Source organism: Pagrus major, chromosome 22 (genome assembly GCF_040436345.1).
Source record: "Pagrus major chromosome 22, Pma_NU_1.0".
In the NCBI taxonomy this organism is placed as follows: Eukaryota; Metazoa; Chordata; class Actinopteri; order Spariformes; family Sparidae; genus Pagrus; species Pagrus major.
This window is the reverse complement of record NC_133236.1, coordinates 30,813,490-30,837,145: the sequence shown is the minus strand read 5'-3', so window position 1 is coordinate 30,837,145 and position 23,656 is coordinate 30,813,490. Positions and strand designations below refer to the sequence as shown.

The 23,656-nt window shown below is 44.8% G+C and overlaps 2 protein-coding genes across 2 annotated transcripts; both read right to left on the bottom strand.

Moving 5' to 3' along the window:
• Positions 1-3,973: 3,973 nt before the first annotated feature.
• Positions 3,974-9,763, bottom strand: myh6 (myosin, heavy chain 6, cardiac muscle, alpha). Its single transcript, XM_073492565.1, has one exon. It carries the CDS (start codon positions 9,761-9,763, stop codon positions 3,974-3,976), a length of 5,790 nt encoding a protein of 1,929 aa, XP_073348666.1.
• Positions 9,764-15,952: 6,189 nt separating this feature from the next.
• pak6b (p21 protein (Cdc42/Rac)-activated kinase 6b) lies at positions 15,953-22,717 on the bottom strand. Its single transcript, XM_073492592.1, has 8 exons — positions 22,508-22,717; positions 20,365-20,943; positions 19,700-20,158; positions 18,373-18,506; positions 18,137-18,263; positions 17,879-18,004; positions 17,384-17,518; positions 15,953-16,590 (listed from the first exon to the last, which is right to left on the bottom strand). The coding sequence occupies exons 1-8, from the start codon at positions 22,706-22,708 to the stop codon at positions 16,423-16,425; spliced, it is 1,929 nt and encodes a 642-aa protein (XP_073348693.1). The 5' UTR covers positions 22,709-22,717; the 3' UTR covers positions 15,953-16,422.
• Positions 22,718-23,656: the final 939 nt, after the last annotated feature.

The window sequence follows — 23,656 nt, the reverse complement described above, 5'->3', positions numbered from 1 at the left end:
TATCTACTGTGTGTACTGTGTTGCAGAGATATCTAATGGAGTTAGCATGCTAATGAGCTAGCCCTGATCAGTCCTGGTCCAAAGCTCCTGTGCTAGCAGCACTGCTAACTGAGCTAACTAGCTAAGAGTAGCATTTAGCTGTACCTCTGGTGATATGTTTGTTTGAAGTATGACTTTGAGGTGGCCAGTTTTTACATATTGCACCTTTAAAGTGCTTCTGTGGTCTGAAGCATCTGAGGTCTGCGACCACAGAGCGCTGCTCATTAACATAATCTATACAACACATTCCTCACCTGACGATCAGTTCATCGATCAGCTACGTGATCAATCAGCTTGAGTCATCGTGTCTCAAAGTACAGACAATACAACAACTAGTAGTACCAGAAGTACTCAAGTACAAGTCAAAATAAATAAAAATACTCTATTACAAGTAAAAGTACAAAACATCTGTTTTCAGTCTCTGGTTGATTGTTAGTGTATTATTGATCATTTGATCAGTTATTGAAATGAATGTGAGAATTTTTGACTCAACCAGACTTTTATTCTGAAAGTTTAATCTGTAATATTTGTTGTATTTTATAAATTCATCAGATGTTTTTATACAGAGCTGTAATCTATAGTCCTAAATCCTGACATCAGTTAGCATGTTAGCATGTCCTGTCCCCTCGTCTCAAAGTCTGAGTCTGTTTCCAGTTAAATGTATGAAACAAGGTGTCACAGGCTGAACATATAAACTCATCATTAAATGTCCACAGTTTAATTATAAAGCTCTTCATGTGTTAAAAACAGTTAGCGGTTGCTAACAAGTGTCTGAATGAGACTACAGAGGTTGTCGGGGACATTAAACGTCCTCACAGCGAACACGGAGACTCATCTGCTCACTAGTCCGTCTTTACAGGCCACTTTAGTTACACACTGTTCTGACTCTGACTTTACAACTCGTACATTGATCAGTTTATAGAAAACCTGTCGTCTGTTTTTACCTGTCGTCTGTTTTTACCTGTCGTCTGTCTGTAGCCTAGCATTAGCTTTTTACTGCTACACATTTAATTTACACTTCAAACATCAGAGTGGAGTTCATCTGTGGAGATTATCTGGATGATCAGAACCTGGAAGGATCAGAAACTAAAATCCAGTTCAATAATCCCACAGAGGAACCAGAGAGATGCTTTCAGATAAACTACAAGTACCTCAAACTTGCACATTATTACAGTCGGCTACTTTAGTAAATGTACTCAGTTACTCTCCTGCTGCTGCCGACAGGAAGACGTGGAGATAAAAGCTGAACAGGAAGTTAATTGAAGTTAATTGTTGACGAGTTTCTTCTTTCCTGCTTCATCAAACAGGAAGTTGGATCATCAGATCAACAGACAGACTGAACAGATGTTTTCTGTGTCAACAACAGAAACCAGCTCAGATAATTAACATACTGACACACTGACAGGAAGACCCTTTCATAATAAGAGTCTAAACAGACAACATCTTCTGAGACTTTAGATTTATTGTTGAAACAAAACAGCAGATGAGAGAAACACGTGATCAGCATCGTGTTTCTGATCAACACTGAAACATTTTAATGATATTTAATAATAATGATGTCTCATAAAACATAAACAAACACATGTAAGTGATATTTAAACATAAAGACTTTAATGAAATAATAATAAATACATGTTGAACACCAGACGCGTCATCAACAAACAAACAGACGTGAGGATCAATAAATTAACTGTCACTCATCCTCCAGCTGCTCACAAACTCTTATTTTGTAAGAGTCATCCGGTGATCCTCAGGAGGAGTTCGGTTCTCCTCTGTCCCGGACCCGGACTCCTCCTGGCCCGGGTCCCGGCGCCCCGCGGCCCGGTGGGTCGCGGTCACAGCGGCCGGAGAGGTGACGTCCTGTCCGGCCTGAGGGACCGAGCGGACCGGACCGGAGTCCCCGGCAGGAGGCTCCACTGATCCGGGACCAGGCTGATCAGATCGATCAGTATCAGTGTCTTTGTCAATATCAACAGACGCGTCACTGACTTTAAAACACGTGTCGTTACTTTTATTTTCAGTATTTCTTCTTGTTCCGGGTTCAGACCCGGTCTGCTTCTCAGTCCTGCGGGTCCCGGTCCGGGCGGGTCCGGGTCCAGCTGTGGGTCTCCAGATGAGGCTGTAGTAGACGGCCAGGAGGACGGCGGCCAGAGACACGGCCAGGACGTAGACCAGCACGGTGACCAGTCTGACCCACTTCCTGTTGGCTCGGGCCACCAGCTGCGCCTTCTTCTCCCCGGTGTAGGTCGCCGGCTTGCCGCGCTCCGCCGGCCCGAACGCGGGGGTCCAGTTCCGCGGGTCCCGCATGGTGCCGCCGGGTCAGGAGCAGCGGGGGGCGGAGGGTCCTGTCAGCCTCCCGCTCCACTCATCACCACATCTGGTCCGCAGCTGGACCCTCAGACGGGCTGGACCGAGTCAAGGTGCTGCAGGTGAACCACGGCCGGAAGCTCACCAGGTGCGCCTTCAAAATAAAACCCTAACGCAACTATCTGGCTCTCTGGCGTCAGTGATGAGACTTTATCACGACAGTGAATCACTGTGTGCTGACGTCACTGACTGATTATTGATGTTCTGTATTGATCCTGTTTCATTAAAACAGCTTCAGGTCATAAATATCGTTTTATTTTGAAATGCTCCGGAAGTTAGAAAACTGCTTTAAACTGAACTTTGAGTAAAATATATGTTTTATCATGTTTAGTTCAGATTGTGCAACATTATCTGATTTATTTTATTGAACTTACAGGAAAACATTTTGTACATTTTGTTTTGTTTTGTTTGTTTTTTGTGGTGAAAGTTTGGACTTTCAGAATCTTTATGATGTTTCTCTGAATTAACGATGTTTGTGTCAATCAGCAGTTTTGTTTTTTACATATTTTAATGAAGCAGCTGAAGTGTTTGTGAAGCTCCGCCTCCTTCTGTCAATCTGAAGGTAACTTATGAGTTGATTAACGAGTTAATGAGTTAATTGATTAGTTAACTGTTGTATCCACAGTGTTTATGTGTCTTTTAAATGAAACAGTCAGAGTTCAGTTTTATTATCAGATAAAAAAAAAACAAGCAGCTCTCTGTGATAAAATGTGATTTTATTTCATGATTGATCGTCCCACACAGTTTTACATTGATCAGATGTTTTTATAATATTCAGGTATTGATCCTCTGTCCAGACTGAAACCTTCAGCAGAACCAGAACTGAGTCCCTCAGAAAACTGAGCTTCACTGTGATTCAACTCAATATAATCTGATTAGTGGAGAATATTACAGAACTGTGAAACAGATTAAATCATAAAGAAATGTAATAAAATATTTTCTACTTCAGCACTGAGAAGCAGGAAGTGACACTAAGTGAACAGTTTCCTGTTTCCTGTCGAGTTTTGGGATTAAACTGAATAAAATATCTGAACAAAACACAAACGTCAGTTAAAATCTTTAGAAATGTAGCCGACAGTGAAATCTACCTGCAGGTAACCATGGCAACAGTAGTGATGGTGACACTAACGCTTCAGACCAACAACGAGCCAAAACTCCACAGGAAACACTCAGACACCCTCTGTCTGATTTCATTCACGATGTTGAATCCTTGTTAATGAATCAAAATGAAAACATGATTCTTAATCTCCAGTGTCACATGAATAATGATTAATGATTAATAATTAGCACTACAACCACAACTACTGTATCTCTACTGAAGCTGGTTAAATGTCTCTGTTGTTCCTCTGATCATCAGCGTCCGTCCAGTCCCTCAGGAACAGGAGCACCTGTCAATCAAAACACATTCACAAACTATTAACGAGGACATTTATATAATAACACTCAACTTATAACAGCTGTTTTTCTGCTCATTTATAAATAAACTGTTTCATGACTTCTTAAAAAAGTATGAGATCAGTGACAGTGAATATCTGGTTCCTCTCACCTGTGACTCTCTGACACCTCCTCACTCGTCCAGGCCCTTCTTGGATCCGTCCCTGGTCTTGGCCCTCAGCTTGTTCACCTGGGACTCTGCGATGTCGGCCCTCTCCTCGGCCTCCTCCAGCTCGTGCTGCAGCTTGCGGAGTTTGGCCATGTTGCCATTTGCCACCTCCTCAGCTTCCTCGGCGGCATGTTTGTAGGACTTGACCTTCAGCTGCAGCTTGTCCACCAGGTCCTGGAGGCGAGCCATGTTCTTGCGGTCCTCCTCGGTCTGGTATGTGAGCTCCTTGATGCGGCGTTCATACTTGCGGACCCCCTTGATGGACTCAGTTCCCCTCCTCTGCTCCGCTTCCAGCTCGCTCTCCAGCTCTTTGATGCGAGCCTCCAGTTTCTGGAGCTGCTTCTTACCGCCCTTCATGGCGATCTGCTCAGCCTCGTCCAGGCGGTGCTGCAGGTCTTTGATGGTCTGCTCCATGTTCTTCTTCATGCGCTCCAGATGGGCACTGGTGTCCTGCTCCTTCTTCAGCTCCTCAGCCATCATGGCTGCATCTGTGATGGCCTTCTTTGCCTTCTCCTCAGCGTTGCGGTTCTCCTGTATGGCCTCCTCCATCTCATTCTGTAGGTGCAGCAGGTCAGCTTCATGCTTCTTCTTCTGGTTGATCAGGCTGGTGTTCTGGGAGTGCAGGAGCTGCATGCGCTCTGTAGCGTCAGTCAGCTCCTGTTCAGCCAGTTTACGACTTCTTTCCGTCTGTTCGAGGGCAGCCCTCACCTCCTCCAGCTCAGCCTGGGTCAGATTGTGTCTTCGTTCCAGGAGAGCGATGTTCTCTCTCAGGTCGTCGTTGACATGCTGTGCATCGTCCAGCTGCAGCTGAGAGTCCTTCAGGAATGCCTGGAGGCTCTTCAGCTGTTTCTGAGCATCAGCTGCCTGCCTGTTAGCTTGGCTGAGCTGGATCTCCATCTCATTGAGGTCTCCTTCCATCTTCTTCTTGACTCTCAGGGCCTCATTGCGGCTCCTGGTTTCAGACTCCAGAGAGGACTGGAGCGACTCCAGCATCCGTTGGTAGTTCCTCTTCGCCTGCTCCATCTCCTCATCTTTCTCAGCCACTTTTCGCTCCATTTCAGCCTTCACCTGGTTGAACTCCAGCTGGGCTCTGAGGATCTTGCTCTCTTCATGCTCCAGAGAACCTTCTGCCTCCTCCAGTGCCGACTGAAGCTCTCCCCTTTCCTGCTCCAGCTGCTTTCGGATCTTCTCCAGCTCATGAGCACTCCTGCCGCCCTCCCCCAGCTGGTCGGTGAGGTCAGAGATCTCCTCTTGGAGGTTCTTGTTCTCTCTCTTCATCGTCTCCAGTTGATCCAGGGACTCCTCGTAGGCGTTCCTCAGTTTGAAGAGTTCAGTGCTCAGAGACCGAGCCTCCTTCTGAGAGGCCTCCAGCTCACACTGTGACTCTTCAAACTTCTGCTTCCACTCTGCCATGACTTTGTCAAAGGCTCTTTGCTTTTTGTCCAGGGCTGCAGACGCTGCGTTGGATCTCTCCAGGTCCAGCATCAAGTCTTCAATCTCATTTTGGAGGCGGTGTTTGGTCTTCTCTAGGGATGAACACTTTGCGTTCACGGCCTCGATGGCCTCCTCTGCCTCCTGCAATCTTTGAACTAGCTTCTTCTTTGCTTCTTCCAGTTCTTCTGTCCTCTGGATCCCATCAGTCTCATATTTTGTCCTCCATGCTGAGACCTCTGTGTTGGACTTGGACAGAGCTCTCTGCAGCTCAGCTTTGGCTTCCTGCTCCTCTTCAAACTGCTCTCGGAGCAAATCGCAGTCGTGGCGAGCAGATTGTACAGCGTGAGCGAGGGCATTCTTTGCCTTGACTTCTTCCTCCAGCTGTCTGCGCAGATCTTCTACCTGCTGGTTGTACGAGTTCTTTCCTCTGGTCAGCTGAGATATCAGACACTCCTTCTCCTCCAGCTGCCGTCCAAACTCTCCGTTCTCAGTGAGCAGCTTGGCCCTCTGGGTCGTCAAGTCATTGATGGTCCGTTGAGCTTCCTCGTGTTTGCTCTTGTACTCGTTCATGTTGTCTTCCATTGTGCGGCACATCTTCTCCATGTTTGACTTGGCCTTCACCACACTCTCCATGTTAGAAGACAAGTCGTCCAGCTCCAGCTTCAGCTCACTCTTTTCCTTCTCCAGCTTCTGCTTCACACGCTGCAGGTTGTCGAGCTGTTCGCCCAGTTCGGCGACGCTGTCAGCATGTTTCTTCCTCAGGGAGGCAGCAGTGGCCTCATGATGGAGGGTCGATTCCTCCAGTTCCCTGCGCAGCTTCTGAAATTCAGTATCTCTCTTCTTATTTAGCTCCACCTGAGCTGATGTTGCTCCACCTGCCTCCTCCAGGCGCTCACTGATGTCCTCCAGCTCACGGGAAAGATCTGAGCGCTGCTTCTCCACTTTGGCCCGGGCTGCTCGCTCAGCATCCAGCTCCTCTTCTAGTTCCTCAATTCTCGCCTGGTTTTCTTTCAGCTTCTTCTGGAGCTGAACCGATGCGACCTGCTCGTCCTCCAGTCTTGAACTTATTTGGATGGTCTCAAAGTCTTTCTTTTTCAGTTTTTCCTCCAGCTGCTGCTTGTCATTTTCTAAGTCCATCACACTCTCCTGGGTCAGTTTCAGGTCTCCTTCAAGCTTCCTCTTCGAACGCTCGAGGTCCATCCTGACTTTTTTCTCTTGCTCCAGTGAGCCCTCAAGATCATCCACCTGTTGCTCCAGCTTAGCTTTGGCTTTCGTCAAGCTGTTTGCTTTGTCTTCCTCACTCTGAAGATCATCCAGTGTCTGCTGGTGAGCCTCCTGTAGTGCCTTCTTCTCTTTGGTTAGCTTCATGATGTTTTCATCCTGTGAGGCCATCTCCTCCGTCAGGTTTTTCACTTTATTTTCTGTGGCATGTTTCTCTTTCTCAACCTTGGCCAGAGTCAGCTCCAGATCATCGATATCTTTCTTTAACTCAGAGCATTCATCCTCGAGCTTCCGCTTCTTAGCTGTGAGATCTGCATTCAGCTCCTCTTCATCCTCCAGTCTCTCTGTCATCTCTTTCAGCTTGGCCTCCTGTTGAATCTTGCTCTTTATCAGCTGTTCGCAGCGTTCTTCAGCATCTGTCAGTGTGTCCTGTTCAGACTGAATCTGCATAGTCAGGTCATTCTTCTCTTGGAGAAGAGTCACTATTTTCTCCTCTAGTTCCTTCCGTCTTGTTTCTGATTTTTCCAGAGCTTCTTTCAGCTTGTTGAACTCATCCTTCATGTTGGCCATCTCCTTCTCTGACTCAGCACTCTTCAGCAGGGGCTTGATCTTGAAGAAGAGCTTCATCCATGGCCAGTTCTTCACACCCAGGAAAGAGCGAAGGTTCCACTGAATGACCATCAGAGCATCTCTGCGCTCCACGAGCTTAGCGAACTGCGCCCTCATGAGGAGCGCCCGAGCGTTGGCCTGGATCCTGGTGATGATTCGAGAGAGTTGCTCATCTCGCATCTCCTCCAGCGTTCCCAGCAGGCCGGCTTTAAAGAAGACTTTGGTGTGGCCAAACCTATACTGAGTGTGGTCGATATCCAGGGATCCCAGTAACTTTTCAGCACTCTTCTTGCAGTCGATGAACTGGCCTTCAGGGATGGCAGAGGCATTCAGTATCCTGTACCGCTGTTTGAAGTCTCCATAGAGGACCCTGTTGGGGAAACCTTTCCTGCAGATTCGGATGCCTTCCAGGACACCGTTACAGCGCAGCTGGTGCATAACGAGGCAGTTGTCCATGACACCCGGAGTTTTCTTCTCATTCGGGATTAGACAGCGGACAAAGTGGGGATGTGTGGTCTTCAGGTTGTTCATCAGCTTGTTCAGGTTCTCCCTGTGGAGTGCAGACACGGTCTGGAAGGAGGAACCCTTCTTCTTGGCTCCTTTGCCACCTTTGTCACCACCGTCAGTTCCTGCATAGCTCGAAAACAAAAGACTGAGAAGCTTCAGAGATGATTTCTGGTAAAGACCGACCACAGTTTCATTCAGGGGGTCTTTGTTTTTGACCAGCCAGTTGGAGATGTTGTAGTCCACTGTGCCAGCATAGTGAACCAGGGCAAAATGAGCCTCTGCTTTCCCCTTTGCTGCTCTCGGCTTTTCAAACATCTTGTTCTTGCCCAGATGATTGTCATAGAGCTTGGACTTGAAGGTCTGGTCGCTGGCTTTGGGAAACATGCACTCCTCCTCCAGAATTGACAGGATCCCCAGCGGCTTCTCAATGAGGTCAATACAAGCCTGTAAGTCCATCCCAAAGTCGATGAATTCCCAGTCGATGCCTTCTTTTTTGTACTCTTCTTGCTCCAGAACGAACATGTGATGGTTGAAAAACTGTTGCAGTTTCTCATTGGTGTAGTTGATGCACAGCTGCTCAAAAGTGTTGTAATCAAAGATCTCAAATCCTGCGATGTCGAGCACTCCAATGAAGTACTGACGATGCTGCTTGGTGTCCAGGGAGTGGTTGATTCTCACCACCATCCAGTTGAACATCTTTTCATACACTGACTTGGCCAGAGCACCGAGGGAGTAGTTGACCTGGTCCACACTCTGTCCTTTGGTGACGTATTCATTTCCTACCTTGACTCTGGGATGACACAGCCCTTTGATGAGGTCAGCAGAGTTCAGCCCCATGAGATAAGCTGATTTATCAGCAGCTTCCGTCCCGTCTGGCTCAGCCTGCTCCTCACGCTGCTTCTGTTTGAACTTCATGTTGCCGTAGTGCATGATGGCGCCCGTCAGCTTGTAGACACCCATCTTCTCGTCTGGAGTGAAGCCGAGCACGTCAAAGGCGCTGTCTGTAGCCATCAGCTCCTCTGAGTCGTTGATGGAGGCGACCGTTACCTCTCCTTGGGAGATGTAGGAGTAGTCGTACGGGTTGTTGGTGATCAGCAGCATGTCTAGCAGCTCTGGCTTCTGATTGGACAGGATCTGGTAGAAGATATGGTAATTCCTCTCTGCCTTGAGCTGAAAGGTGACGCGTGACTTCTCCAGCAGGTACGTCTCGACGTCAGCAGACGACAGCTTGCCGCTCGTACCAAAGTGAATCCGGATGAATTTTCCAAAGCGAGACGAGTTGTCGTTTCTCAGTGTTTTGGCGTTGCCGAAGGCCTCCAGCGCAGGGTTTGCCTGGATGATTTGATCCTCCAGTGTCCCCTTGCTGGTGTCTCTTTTGCCGACTGCAGCAATGCTGGCAAAGTACTGAATGACTCTCTTGGTGTTGACAGTCTTCCCAGCGCCGGATTCTCCGGTGATGAGGACAGACTGGTTCTCCCTGTCAGTCAGCATGTACTGGTAGGCGTTATCAGAGATGGAGAAGATGTGAGGGGGAGCCTCAGTCCTCTTCTTCCCTCTGTAGGCTGCCACCACCTCAGAGTCATAGACAGGAAGCCACTTGTAGGGGTTGACGGTGACGCAGAAGAGCCCGGAGTACGTGTAGATCATCCAGGCGGCATAACGCTCTTTGAGGTTAAACAGCACGGCGGGCTCGTGGAGGAAGGTGAACATTGCCATGTCTTCGATTTTATCGAACTTTGGTGGATTTTGGGGGTGGACGTCCGCCTCCTTCACAGTGACCGTTGTCCCATCCTCCTTCTTGACCGTCACCATCCCTCCATCTTTTTTCTGGATTTGTCCCTTCATATATTCCACCTTATCGTCGACTACAAAGCATTCAGTCTTGATGTCAAACGCTCTCGTCTGGGCCTCCAGACGCTCCCTGTCCGACTTCCTCAAGTAAGGAGCTGCCTTCCCGAACTCGGCCATCAGAGCATCACCCATGGTGGAGGGTGGAGGTTCAGATCAGTCTGAGAGGAGAACTGCAGGCTCCTCGCAGCAGGCAGGTGCTTATAAAGACTCCCTGTGGACCAAATTAGGAGATAACTGCTGAGAAGAAAACACAGAAGCTGAGACTAAATCTGTCCCAGGATGTGAGCCGGCATGAGGGCAGATTCAGGACCTTTGGCTGTTAACGTCCATTTTAGGAAAAGGAGTGTTTGACTGCTTATCTGCTGCTGATAGAGACGCCTCACACGTCTCCATTTAGACTCTACTGTCTCCTCAGCATCTCCTGCTGCTCATCCAACAGTTTCATCATAACTGCACCAAACTTCATTCAAAAAAACAGGTACTTCACATGTAATGTCTTCATATCTGATTCAGTTTGGCTGAAAAGTGCAGATTCAAACAAAAATTAAATCATCAAGAAGCTGCTAATTCCAATTTGATGGTCTGCAGTCTGCAAGTACAATAACTTACAAGGTAATGTTTAAGTACACACAATATGCAGTAAAAGTGTCATTACACAAAATACTGCAAATATCATTTCAACTAATAATTGAGTCCAAATACAACAGATAATAATAATAACACAGAAAAACATTATTCACAACTTTTTTTATTTACCTTAATGTTTGTGTCGAAGGTTAAATAGAGACTGAATAACTAAAGAATCCACATGTTGTGATTATCTCTGATTCTTCTTTTTAACAAGGTATTTATGAAACAGAGACATACATAGAAATATATAGAAATGCAAAAAGAATACAGATCTTAAACTGTTATTATTTAAATCTAAACTTAATTTATAAAGTTTTTGTTGCTCCTGTTGTTTTGTTTTCGTTGTCTTTCGTCTCACATTTGTTTTAAGTTATTGAATACTTTTGATTAAATACGTCTCTGAATGAAGGAACTCAGAGGCTCGTATCATTTGTTCAAACCTTGTTCAGACTCACACAACTTTATTTTGTTGTTTCGTGGATGAGAGAGGAAATTTTGATTCTGCGACTCTTTTGTTATCTTCACCCAAACTACAGCAGACCTGCCGCTGTCTTCTCAAGTGCTTCACTTAAAGGAACAGTTCACCCGAAAATCAAAACCCACTTAACAGCATCTCCTCCATGATGATGAAAGTCAGATATCAGAACATTTCTGGAGCTTCACAGTAAAACAGAGTTGCAGCGTTCTGCTGAACAACTGAAGCAGCTGGAGATGATTTAAACATCAGATGTCTCCATGCAGCTCGTCTGCTGTGATCACAGAGATCAACCTGATCTGAGGAGACCAGATTCACACTCTCAACAAGCGGTCGGTGCACGCTAACACTGTTAGCTCAGCAGAACTACCTGATGCTAACACTGTTAGCTCAGCAGCTCCAGTGAAGACTTCATCTTAATAAAGGGTTAAATCTGGTCTCCTCAGATCAGGTTGAAATGTTTTGTGGACTGACTTTGATCATCGTGGAGGGAGGAGATGATGACTGATGATGACAACATTTCTTCATCAGTTTTGGATAGTTGTGTTTGACATGCTGCAGCAGGCGTGTCAGATGTTTGTGAGGCTGAACGTGAGTCTGATATGAGGAGTGTTTGGTGACTGACTGAAGTGTCTGTTGTCTCTTTATCTCGGACAGTCTGGACTCATCAGCTCTCAGCCTCCAAATAGAAACCAGAGACTCTTGAATCAGTTTTTATCTCAGTCACAGCGACAGGACGACGATGCTGCACACTGAAACACCATCAGCTCTTACGACAGCGTTCAGTATCCAACCTCAGTACTCCTTTGATACCACACTGTTTATAATTACACTGTTCATATTGTAAATGCTATGTATATACGAGTCAATTCTATTTCTTATCTTCTTATTATATTGTTTATTTTTTACTTTTTATTATTGTTTATTGTAATTACTGTCCTTTGGCTGCTGTGACAGAGAAATTTCCCCATTTGCGGGACAAATAAAGGAATTCTGAGTCTGATTCTGATTCTGATTCTTTATTATGAGCCGTACTTTTACTTCACTACCTAACCTGAGTACTTCTTCACCACTGACTGGTCATATATATAATTAACATGAACACAATAGATGTGATGTCTGTATGTTCAGCTGAGCTCAGACGACTCTGAGAGGATCATTAGTCTCTAATTCACTGAACGTCATCGACTCTGTGAAGTTTAAACTGTGAGACGTAAATTAACCCTTTAAAGTATGTTTGAACCTTTTGCGTTGTTCACAGATGAGCTGAACTGAACACGACTGATCAACTGAAACACTTTGTTACTGTAATAGTTCTGATCAGATCTGAAGTCCATTATTGGTAAAGATGACATTAATGACTTTATTTATTCCTGTTTATCAACACTGAACACAAAGTCGACTGTAAACTGACTGTTGTCATTAATCAAATGTTTTTGTTGAAGTTACCAAATGACTTTTTCTTTACATGTTTTACAGGTGTTCAGTTCTTTTCACACATCAATACAAAACTCATGACGTAAATATAAAATACATCATCGTCGTCATCAGGTGATTATAAAAGTGATGAACTTCACTCTGATCATAAAGTTTGTGTCAACAACAACAAACAAAAACTGTTTCATCAAACAACAGATGATCAGAATGAATCTTTATTTATTCACGTGATGATTTCATCCATTAAAATGTCTTTGACTTCATGTTCATCTGTTCGGCTGCTCAGTGACGTCTCAACTGAACACTTTAGTGTTTTTTAATTTTCTTGAATTTAAGGATTAAAGAGATTTTTCATTTTAATTTGACCTCTGTGATCATCACACACACACACACACACACACACAGTGATTAAAATAGCAGCTGGTTATCTTCATGTTATCAGAGCGTCGTCTGATAAACTGAGCACCGAGTCTTTTCTGATGATCACAACATGAACAACCAACATTAAAAAATAAAGAAATAAAAATATTAGTTGTAAACATCTCTCTGTATGACTGAAATGAGTCTAATGATGAAGCCTGATGATGAAGCCTGATGATGAAGACTCATGATGAAGACTCATGATGAAGCCTGATGATGAAGCCTGATGATGAAGCCTGATGATGAAGACTGATGATGAAGACTCATGATGAAGACTCATGATGAAGACTCATGATGAAGCCTGATGATGAAGCCTGATGATGAAGACTGATGATGAAGCCTGATGATGAAGACTCATGATGAAGACTCATGATGAAGCCTGATGATGAAGACTGATGATGAAGACTCATGATGAAGACTCATGATGAAGACTCATGATGAAGCCTGATGATGAAGACTGATGATGAAGACTCATGATGAAGACTCATGATGAAGACTCATGATGAAGCCTGATGATGAAGCCTGATGATGAATCACACCACGGTTCCTTGTTCTGCAGACTAAAGTAAACAGGCTACATTATAGCAGCTGCAGGTCTGCTGTGTTTCATATGACTGAGCTACAATAAAGAATATCTATCATGTCTCATAATATATCAGACTGTGATCTTCTGTCTGCTCGTCACTGAGACCAAGACCATCGTTTATTTAAACAGATCGAGGCTGTTTATCTCTTCTATAGAGGTGATTTGGGCGTTATGTTGAAAGTAACTAAAAAGTAGTGTGATAAGTAAAAAATTACTCTACACAGACAGTAATATTGTAACGTAATATATTACTTTAAAATAAAGGTAACTAGACTTCCGGGTAACGCAATAATTTCCATAATCCCCAAAGAAGGTAAAGATCCCACAAACTGTTCCTCTTATAGACCAATTAGTTTGCTCTGCTGTGACGCAAAAATTTTAACCACAATATTGGCAAAACTAATTCAAAAGTGTATACATACATTAATTAAACCAGATCAAACTGGGTTTATACCGGGTCGTCATGGGATAAACAACATTAGGAGAACTCAATGCTTCTCAGCTTAGATGCTGAGAAAGCATTTGATAGGGTGGATTGGCAGTATTTGGAACACACATTGGAAAAAATGGGATTTCATCCAGATTTCATCAATTGGATCGTTGTGTTATATTCAGGACCCATGTCAAAAGTGCGGGTGAATGGATATACATCAAAGAACTTTGGTTTGAAAAGAGGGACTAGACAGGGATGTCCCCTTTCGCCCTTACTATTCGCTATTAGCATCGAACTCTTTGCAGAAATTATACGAGTGGACCCTAAAATTCAGGGAGTATCAGTAGGTGGGGTGACCCATAAAATCTCGCTATACGCGGATGATGTTATTCTGTATATTACTGCCCCCTTGAATTCAATTCCAGTGCTTTTGTCCTGTTTAGGGGAATTTGGGGAAATATCAGGTTACAAAGTTAACGAAACAAAATCAGAGGCCATGATGCTAGTGGGCAAGTGGCCAACAGAGTTAGATAAAGAAGTTACATTTAATTGGTCTGATAGGGGATTCCGATATTTAGGCATAATGATTACGACACAAACTTCACAATTATTTAATGAAAATTATGGCAGATTAATCACACAAATAAAATCAGACTTGACTCGATGGGAGATTCTTCCTCTGTCCCTCCTTGGTAGAATCGAAACAGTCAGGATGAATATACTTCCTCGATTATCATACCTCTTTCAATAACTGCCTATTTGGATACCAGCTTCCAACTTCAAAATGTTGGATAAAATGATTTCTGCTTTTATTTGGCAAAAGCGAAAGCCTAGAATTACACAGAAGTTGCTATTAAGCCCAAAGGAAAAAGGTGGTCTTAGTTTGCCTAGCCTGAAATTATATTATATTACACTTGGATGGCCAGGCAGATGAACTGGTAACAGCTTGTTGTGAGAATTTATGTCTGTTTTTGTCGTTTTGTGGGGGTCGCCTGTCGAATGTACTTTCTCCCCCCTATTTGGGGTTTCGTTTTGTGGGATGTCCAATTGTGTAGTAGATCTTGACTAGGGTTTGTATGTTTGCCGACACTAATTGTTCTTTGTTTTTCTGTTTTTTGTCCTAAATGTATTGTTTTGCTTTGTTTTTATATGCATAATTTTAAATAAAGAATGTTCAAAAAAAAAAAAAATGAAGGTAACTAGTAATATGTAATATATTGCATTTTGAAAGTAACTTGCCCACACTGATGTTTGTCATGTGGGTTTGTTCACAGTGTGAAAGGAGCTGAAGTGATGATGAAGTGGGAACAGGTGAAGATGTTTGAGTGTTAGTGACGTTTTCACTGTTGTGTTCGATGTTCACAGGTGAACAGCTTCAACACCTGAACGTGAGAACTACAGCTGCTGCAGTCTGAGAGAAAAGAGGAGAAATAAGAGTCAACAGTTTTATTCAAATCTGTATTTTATAAAAGAAAACATACAAATATTTTAGTCACATGTGCAAAAGTCACATTCTGTGTGAAACTGTGCAAGTTTTAAAATGAATCCTCTTCTTTCATTTACAAACAGGAAAAATAGTTTTTATATCGTTCACCGTCAACACAAGAGCATCATGGGAAAATAATGTGTAAAAACAGTCAGACAGGATTTATGAAATAAAGAAAACTGTCTTAAAGGACCAAAACTCCAGTGAATACTTCTGTTGACTGCTAACATGCTAACTGTAGCCAGTCTCTGTGCTGATCTGTTTATCTCTCAGGACTGTTCATCATGTCTTTCAATAAAGATTCACTGAAAAGGGGAAAAAAGTGCTCTAAGCTAGCTAGCTAGCTAGCTCACTGATTCAGGTGCTAATGTGACAGGAAGTCCTCACAGTTGATTAAAACCTGTATCAGCGTGTCGTCCTCCTCACTGTGTAGACACCAGGAGCTTTAATTAAACAGCTAATAAGCTACGTTAGCTTCCCCTCGTCCAATCAGAGGGCAGCTCTGTCAGGACAGTTTGCTGTTGGACACATTCAGCTGATGACTTTGAAATAAACAGATTTAGCTTCAGAATATTTCTGTTTTAAATGACTGAATGTTTAAAACCACAGGAGCGTTTAACACCTGAACAACTAACAATTCAACATCTTTAATCAAGTTGTTTCTACAGTTCATGTTAGAGTTTGAGCCTGAAATGTGACCTGAAGTCAAAATCAGCTGATTGAAACTAAAAACATGATTCATTTGTTTCTGCAGACGTCATGAAGTCGCTCACTAACACGTTTATTAATAAATGTGATCAGATGTAGTTCAGTGATCCTCTGCAGAGCAACAGGAGGTCAAAGGTCAAAGGTCAGACAGGAAGCAGCACCGTGTTTGTTTTCACTGACAGGAAATGATGGACTAAACTGTCAAAATAAGACACATCCAGTTACAGATTATTGTTCTCTGATCACTTCCTCCTCTCAGGTGAGTTTACAGGTGACATGATTCAGGACAAACATCCTGCAGCTGGAGGTCAAAGGTCACGAGCTGACAGCATCCTGATATCACCTGACTGAAGGAGGAGCAGCTTCATGATTGGCTGCCGACTTCTTAGCAGCCAATGAGTCTCAGGTGACTCTCAGGTGACTCTCAGGTGACTCTCAGGTGAGTCTCACACATCTGTCTTCAAGTGAGTCTCAGGTGAGTCTCAGGATTGGCTCAGGTGTTTCAGATGTGTCTTACATGTATCACAGGTGTGTCTCAGTTGATCTCAGGTAAGTCTCAGGTGTGTTCCCTTGTCTCAGGTGTGTCTCAGGTGTTCCTCAGGTATACACTCAGGTGTCAGCAGAGCGACATGCGTTTACGGTGCTGCTCCACCAGGGGCACCAGGCAGCGTGGCGAGCCGGCCTGCAGCAGGAACGGGTGCTCCAGGAGGTCGGCGGCGCTCGAGCGCTGCTTAGTGTCACGAGTCAGCATGCAGCCCAGGAAGTCCTTCAACACGGGAGACACCTGAACACAGGAAGTGACATCATCAACCACTGCCCCACATCACCTGTCACAAAGATCATTATTTAGCAGTGGATTATCATCATACAGTGTAAATCATACAGGCCCACAGCGGCCATGTTGGATAAGACTGATGTTGTTGAGAGTTAACTGGTGCTCACAGAGACACTGAACCCAGAAGTGTGTTCTGATTCTCCCTACATGGGCCTAAACACTGACCGGGCCACAGGAAGTTGGTTCCAGTCAGTGAAAGGCTGGTCCACACAATGCATGTTCTGGACTGGTGTCCTCACTTTGTCATTAAAACAAATTATTCTGTGTGTGTGTGTGTGTGTGTGTGTGTGTGTCTATTTTCTTGTACATGATACAAAGTGAACCTGGTTCATTAAATAAAGATTCATCTGTGAAGGTTGAGGTGAAGGTTGAGATGAAGGTTGAGATGAAGGTTGAGATGAAGGTTGAGGTGAAGGTTGAGATGAAGGTTGAGATGAAGGTTGAGTTGAAGGTTGAGTTGAAGGTTGAGATGAAGGTTGAGGTGAAGGTTGAGATGAAGGTTGAGGTGAAGGTTGAGATGAAGGTTGAGTTGAAGGTTGAGATGAAGGTTGAGGTGAAGGTTGAGATGAAGGTTGAGTTGAAGGTTGAGATGAAGGTTGAGGTGAAGGTTGAGATGAAGGTTGAGGTGAAGGTTGAGATGAAGGTTGAGGTGAAGGTTGAGATGAAGGTTGAGTTGAAGGTTGAGATGAAGGTTGAGGTCAGAGGGGTCAAGATAGAAGAACAAGGACGAGTGTGTTCTGACCCTGTGGATGTTCTTCACACTCGGTGCTGCCTCGTCTCTCAGCTTCTTCATGGCTGTGATGGGCGTGTCGCTGAAATATGGCGGCTCTCCGTCCACCATCTCCACCACCATGATGCCCAGAGACCAGACGTCCACCTGAAGGACAGGAAACAGGAAGTTCACCTGCATACCAGACCACGCTACCAGACAAGCTACATGTTGTTATCAGGTGAAAATGATCCTGTTAGTTCTGAAGTTATGTGGAGGAACAGTCTAAAAGTTCTCAAAATCACAATCACACTTTTCACTTTCATAATATTAACAGGACTCCTCTGAGAGTTCATGATCATCTTCATCCTGAAGTCTTGGTCATAGACCAGCTAAGACTCAAACTGACTCAGTGATCTGAGGACGAGGATGAAGGTCCACAGCTGACAGACAGGAAGTCTGTTCACATCCTGCCTTCAGTAAAATGTGTCTTCATGATGAACATTCAGGATGTTTCGTGGATGTTACCTCCGTCCCATACGGCCTTTTAGAGATCACCTCAGGAGCCATCCAGTACGGAGTCCCCACCAGAGACTTCCTCTTTGGGACGTCTTTACTGATCTGAGCGCAGAAACCAAAGTCTGACAGCTTGATCTGCAGGAGAAGGAGGAGAAGGAGGAGAAGGACTTTATTTATTTACACACCAAGTTACAGTAATAATATGTGTGTGTGTGTGTGTGTGTGTGTGTGTGTGTGTGTGTGTGTGTGTGTGTGTGTGTGTGTTACCCTCCCGTCCAGTGTGAGCAGGATGGAGTCGCTCTTGATGTCTCGGTGAATGACTCCCTGTGAGTGAAGGTAGGACAGCGCCTGCAGGACGCCTTCACACACCGTCGCTGTCTGCTCCTCGTTCAGCCTGACACACACACACACACGCACATGCACACACACACGCCGTACAGGTAATATAAAACCACAACTATCAAACCAATCAGAAAGGCACCTGTGTGCGACTTCCTGCTCACCTGGTCTCACTGACGATGTGTGTGAGAGCGCCGCCCTGCAGGTACTCCATGATGACCCACAGCTCCTCCTCCACCAGAGCGCTGCGGTACATCTCCACCACGTTCAGGTGCCGGTAGTCCCTCATGATCACCACCTGAGACACAGGGACAGGTGACAGGTGAGGCTGGTGATGTCACACTGACAGGTGAGGCTGGTGATGTCACACTGACAGGTGAGGCTGGTGATGTCACACTGACAGGTGAGGCTGGTGTTCAGTGTTTCTGATTCATTTAACACTAAAATTATGAAATTAAACAATTAAACTTAAACTTGTCATTTATGTGCAACAAGTAAAACAAAGTGAACAAACTGGACGATGAAGTTCGATCAGAAACAACAAGTGTCACAAACATTGAACCATCCAGAATCTTGTTTTAGTATTTTTATAAACTATTTTATTTTTTAGGTTTCTTACTTAACAGTGAATCATGTGAATATAAAATCAATTCTGCATCAGATATCAGATTGTAAGTAAAGTTGAGTTGAATTAAACTTTATTACCAGAAATATGAAAGAATACGAGCAACAACATTTATCAGAGGTTTAACAACAAGTTTTAAATATTCTGATGAAGTTTCATCAAACTGTTGCCAAAGATCAGTGAAATCTACAAAATGCAGATGATGATTCATGAGGTTAATATGAGTTAGTTTGTGTCAGGTGAGACAAGACAGGTGAGTTTGTCTTAGTGAACTCATATTTAATGAGATCGACTCATTTACATATTTAAACTAAATGATATCAGTAAACTCGTCATATAAACTAATGATCTGCAGCGAGTCCGCTGAGGAAGTTAAAATCATTCTGTTCTTAAAGATAAATGGAAAAGAAATTAAAATGTTAAACAATAAAAACAATCAATTAATCAATTAATCAATGAATCAATTAATCGTTTTAAGTCATTTTTGAAGCAAAAATCAAAAGTTCCATGTTTGATGATTTCCTCTTGTTTGTTGTTGTTGTTGTTGTTGTTGTTGTTGTTGGACTGTTGGTCCATTAAACATGTTTCTTTCACTTGTTTTTGATGTTTCAGAGATTAAACAGTTTATTGATTGGGCAGGAAAATATTCTGGTTATTGATTATAGAATATTGATGGTTGCAGCAGATTTCATAGTCAGAAGATAAAATGGAGGTTCAGTATTTCTGAAGATCCGGAACCAAACACACCTTTTATTTTATTCTATATTATTTATTTTGTATTTTACATTATTTTAAATTATTTTTTTCATTTTATGTTTCAAGTTATTTTTATTTCATGTCCTTGTTGTCTGATGATGTTTGTTTACCTCGTTGAAGAGCAGCTCCCGGCGCTGCTGCTTCCTCAGGTCCATCATCTTCACCGCCACCTGTCGCCCGCTGTGTCTCTCCCGGGCGAGGCACACCACACCTGTCGACCCCTCCCCGATCTTCACAAAGTTCTCCAGAGTCAACCTCGGGTCTCCCGGGTCCACCACCATCTGCAGCGCTGCCTTAAACTGCTCGTGCGTCACCTTCCCCCCGCCGCCGGGTCCCGTCTGTTGTGGGGAGGAGGGGCAGAGGCGGGAGGGGGGTTGTCCAGGGGAGCCCGTGGGGGAGGGGCGGTGCTGGGACGGGCCCTGGTTCAGGGGGGTCGAAGGTTTTGGAGCCAGTCCGGTGTTGAAGCTGGAGGGGCGGAGCGAGCGCTGAGGTAACCCTCGACCTGCGACCAGGGGGCTGCTGGTGCTGTTAGGGGGAGGCAGCAGGAGGGGGGAGGAGGGCGAGGTCAGCTGGGGGAGAAGACGTGAAGAAGAGCGTCAAATAATTTATTTCTGTTCAGAATAAAACAGATTTCTTCAGCTGGTTTCAGTTGATTCAGTAGTTTTAACTGTGAGGCTAGCAGTTCCCCTCTGTTCCCAGTCTTTATGCTAAGCTAAGCTAACTGCTGAATCAATCTCAGAGAGACTTTGTGTTGAACTTTACAGACGCGTCTCACCTTGAGGTCGTAGGAGGAGTGAGGCCTTCTGGGAGTTTCTCTGAAGGTCGACAGCAGGTCCGGCAGCTGACTGACAGGTGCTTTCAGTCTCAGGTGAGCTCTGCTGTTGGGCTCCACACTCTGCAGGTTGTGGTGACAGGAAGTCGGTCTCTGTCTTAGCCCCGCCCCCTCACTGCGAGCATATTGTCCACCTGGCGAGCCCGTCTCGCCCGTCCTCTGAGGTGTGACAGGTGTGGTGGGCGTGGCCTCAGACAGCGTGCCCACCTCACAGAAGGACTTGGCTCTGGGCAGAGCTCCATTCAGTTTGGGGCTGCCGCTCTCGCTGCGAACCTGTCGGATCCGGTCCTGCCAGTAGGTGGAGCTCCCGCCCGTCTTCCCGCCGCGTCGATTCAGCTCCTCGTACTGGTACGACTCGTCCTCCGCCAGCTCTCCAAGCCGACCCAGCGACTGGGCCCGTTTCCGTGCCGAGGGGCTGCTGCGGCGCAGAGAGTTGGAGCTGGTGACGGACAGACGGGTCATCTCAGAGATCACGTGAGAGATGTAGTCGCCATGACCGATAAAACTCCCCCGAACAATCGTCTGCACAGAGACAGAGTATTTATAGAGTTACAGAGTATTTATGGAGTTACAGAGTATTTATGGAGTTACAGAGTATTTATGGAGTTACAGAGTATTTATAGAGTTAGTCAGAGTAACACAGTTACCACAGGTCTAAAGCTAGCTAATGTTACTTTTTAACACTAATTTTGTTTTTTGTTATAATATATAAATGAACAGTTTAATCTTAAAAAAGTATTTTATTGAAACAATTGAATGTATAAATTAAATATTTATTTATTTAAATGGTCTTATTCTTATGAACATTGAAACGTGTTGTTGGAATTCATGCTAATGTTACTTTACGTTATACTGAGATACTTTGTGTGCTAACATAATCTTATTTTATCCTACTGTAACTCTGTTTTATGCTAGCAATACTTTGTTTCTATAAAATAATAATAAATAATTAATAATAATCTGTTATAATTTTCACTTTAATGTCCATTTAGAACTTAATAACAGTGAATTATTTTCCAAAGAACTGAGTTCAGATCAGAATCTGAATTTATCTTCGTTATAATTATAAATCCCATTATTCATTAAAAATAACCTCCAGATGGAATAAATACATGAATTTAATGAAGTTAAGGAGGTTTAAATCCTGAAAAGAGATCTGTTTGATGTTTGTCTGGTCTGAGGTCAGCTGACAGAGAACACACTGCAGGTGGAGCGTGTACACCTGACCGTACCTGTATGGAAACATACTTGACATTTACAGAAGAGCAGTAAACGCACCGTCAGCAGCTGCTGAGAACTGAGAATGATCTGATTTAGACTCGTTTCAGACTTTAGCATGAAAAGTTACTTTTGCTTGTTGACCTGTGATGAGGTCACACACTACAGGAGGAAGCTTCCTCTGCATATCAAAATAAAGCTGCATTGTGTCTGCACGTGGAGCCAGGTTCAGTGTAATTACTGCTCTAATTACCTTTAATAACCGGATATACACCTGTACACTGTTGTCATGTTGTTTCCTGATGACCCAGTTTCACTGTAATGCTGACACAACAATCATATCTGACAGATTCAAGACTCTGATGAGGTTTAACGAGGATCCTTCAGTGAGTTTTTAAAGACCAGCATCAGAAAGACACTGATACGAACACCGAGACTGAGAGCTTCGTCCTGACTCGGGTTGCTTTTGTGATTAAACTGCACAAATGAAACAAGTCAAATGTTCTTTATCTGAAGGAGGCCTGCAGAGTTAGCCGTTAGCTCTGACGGTCGCTCACAGATCTGACAGTTTTAACAGTGTGGGACTTAACAGCTGACTCATCATGATGTTATAAAATGATGAATGTTCAGAGAAAACGAACTGATGAGCAGAGCTTCTTCTGTGGAGCTGATCGCTGACACTGACTACATCCTGTACTGACAGGAGTTCATTCCTCACTACCTTAGGAGCTAAGCTAGCGTAGCATGTGTTAGCTCTGTCACTGCTGTGGTTATGTGTCATGTCAGCTAACAGGTGGAACATGTGGCGCTGAATACTGACACAGATTTATTGTATAATGACAGAATTGATCCCGCAGCCCCACCTCACCTTCCTGAGCTCGACCTCAGTGACCCTGGAGGGGTCCACCAGGGGGCGTGGCCTCCTCAGCGTGTCGATGACGCTCTGCCACTGCGGCGGCAGACCCACGTAGCGTCCTGTAGCTGCGTCAAAAGACGTGTGGACACGGTGCTGGAAGTCTCGCGGCGCTGAGATCTCCGGCCTGCGCCTCTTCTTCCTGCGGCGCAGCATCGCCACGGCAACGCAGTGACAACAGGGCGATGATGAGACCTGAAGGAAACAACAGGAAGCAGCACACTCAGAGCTGGAGGAACGCCGCCGCTGATTGGACATCATGCAGGGTCCAATCACACACACACACACACACACACACACACACACACACACACACACACACAGCACACACACACACACACAGACACACACACACACACACACACACACACACACACACAGACACACACACACACACACACACACACACAGACACACACACACACACACACACACACAGACACACACACACACAGACACACACACACACACACACACACACACACAGACACACACACACACACACACACACACACTGAGAACACACACACACACACATGCACCACAAACACACAGGCAGAATCACACACTCGTCGTGTGTGTGAACCGACAGCTTCTCTTCCTGTTTTCAGGTGTTTTTACCTGAGCTGAGTCACATGACCTCCCTCTCTCTCTCTCTCTCCCTCTCTCTCTCTCTCTCTCCCTCTCTCTCTCTCTCTCCCTCTCTCTCCCTCTCTCTCTCTCTCCTCCCTCTCCTCTCTCTCTGTCTCTCTCTCCTCTCTCTCTCTCTCTTCTCTATCTCTCCCTCTCTCTCTCTCTCTCTCTGTCTCTCTCTCCCCTCTCTCTCTCTCTCTCTATCTCTCCCTCTCTCTCTCTCTCTCTCTCTGTCTCTCTCTCCCTCTCTCTCTCTCTCTCTATCTCTCCCTCTCTCTCTCTCTCTCTCTGTCTCTCTCTCTCTCTCCCTCTCTCTCTCTCTCTCTCTCTCTCTCTCTCTCTCTCTGTCCTCTCTCTCTCTCTCTCCCTCTCTCTCTCTCTCTCTCTCTCTCCCTCTCTCTCTCTCTCTCTCTCTCTCTCTCTCGCCCGTCAGACACAAACCGACCCAACAGCCCAGGTGAGACTCACCTG

Bases quoted from the DNA above. Each gene is read 5' to 3' on its own strand.
- myh6 (XM_073492565.1), bottom strand. From the start codon at position 9,763: ATGGGTGATGCTCTGATGGCCGAGTTCGGGAAGGCAGCTCCTTACTTG.
- pak6b (XM_073492592.1), bottom strand. From the start codon at position 22,708: ATGCTGCGCCGCAGGAAGAAGAGGCGCAGGCCGGAGATCTCAGCGCCG. The intron at 18,507-19,699 runs GTAAACAAACAT...CCTGTGTCTCAG, and splicing joins GGGAGCTGCTCTTCAACGAG to GTGGTGATCATGAGGGACTA. The intron at 16,591-17,383 runs GTCAGAACACAC...TCCTGTGTTCAG, and splicing joins GTGTGAAGAACATCCACAGG to GTGTCTCCCGTGTTGAAGGA.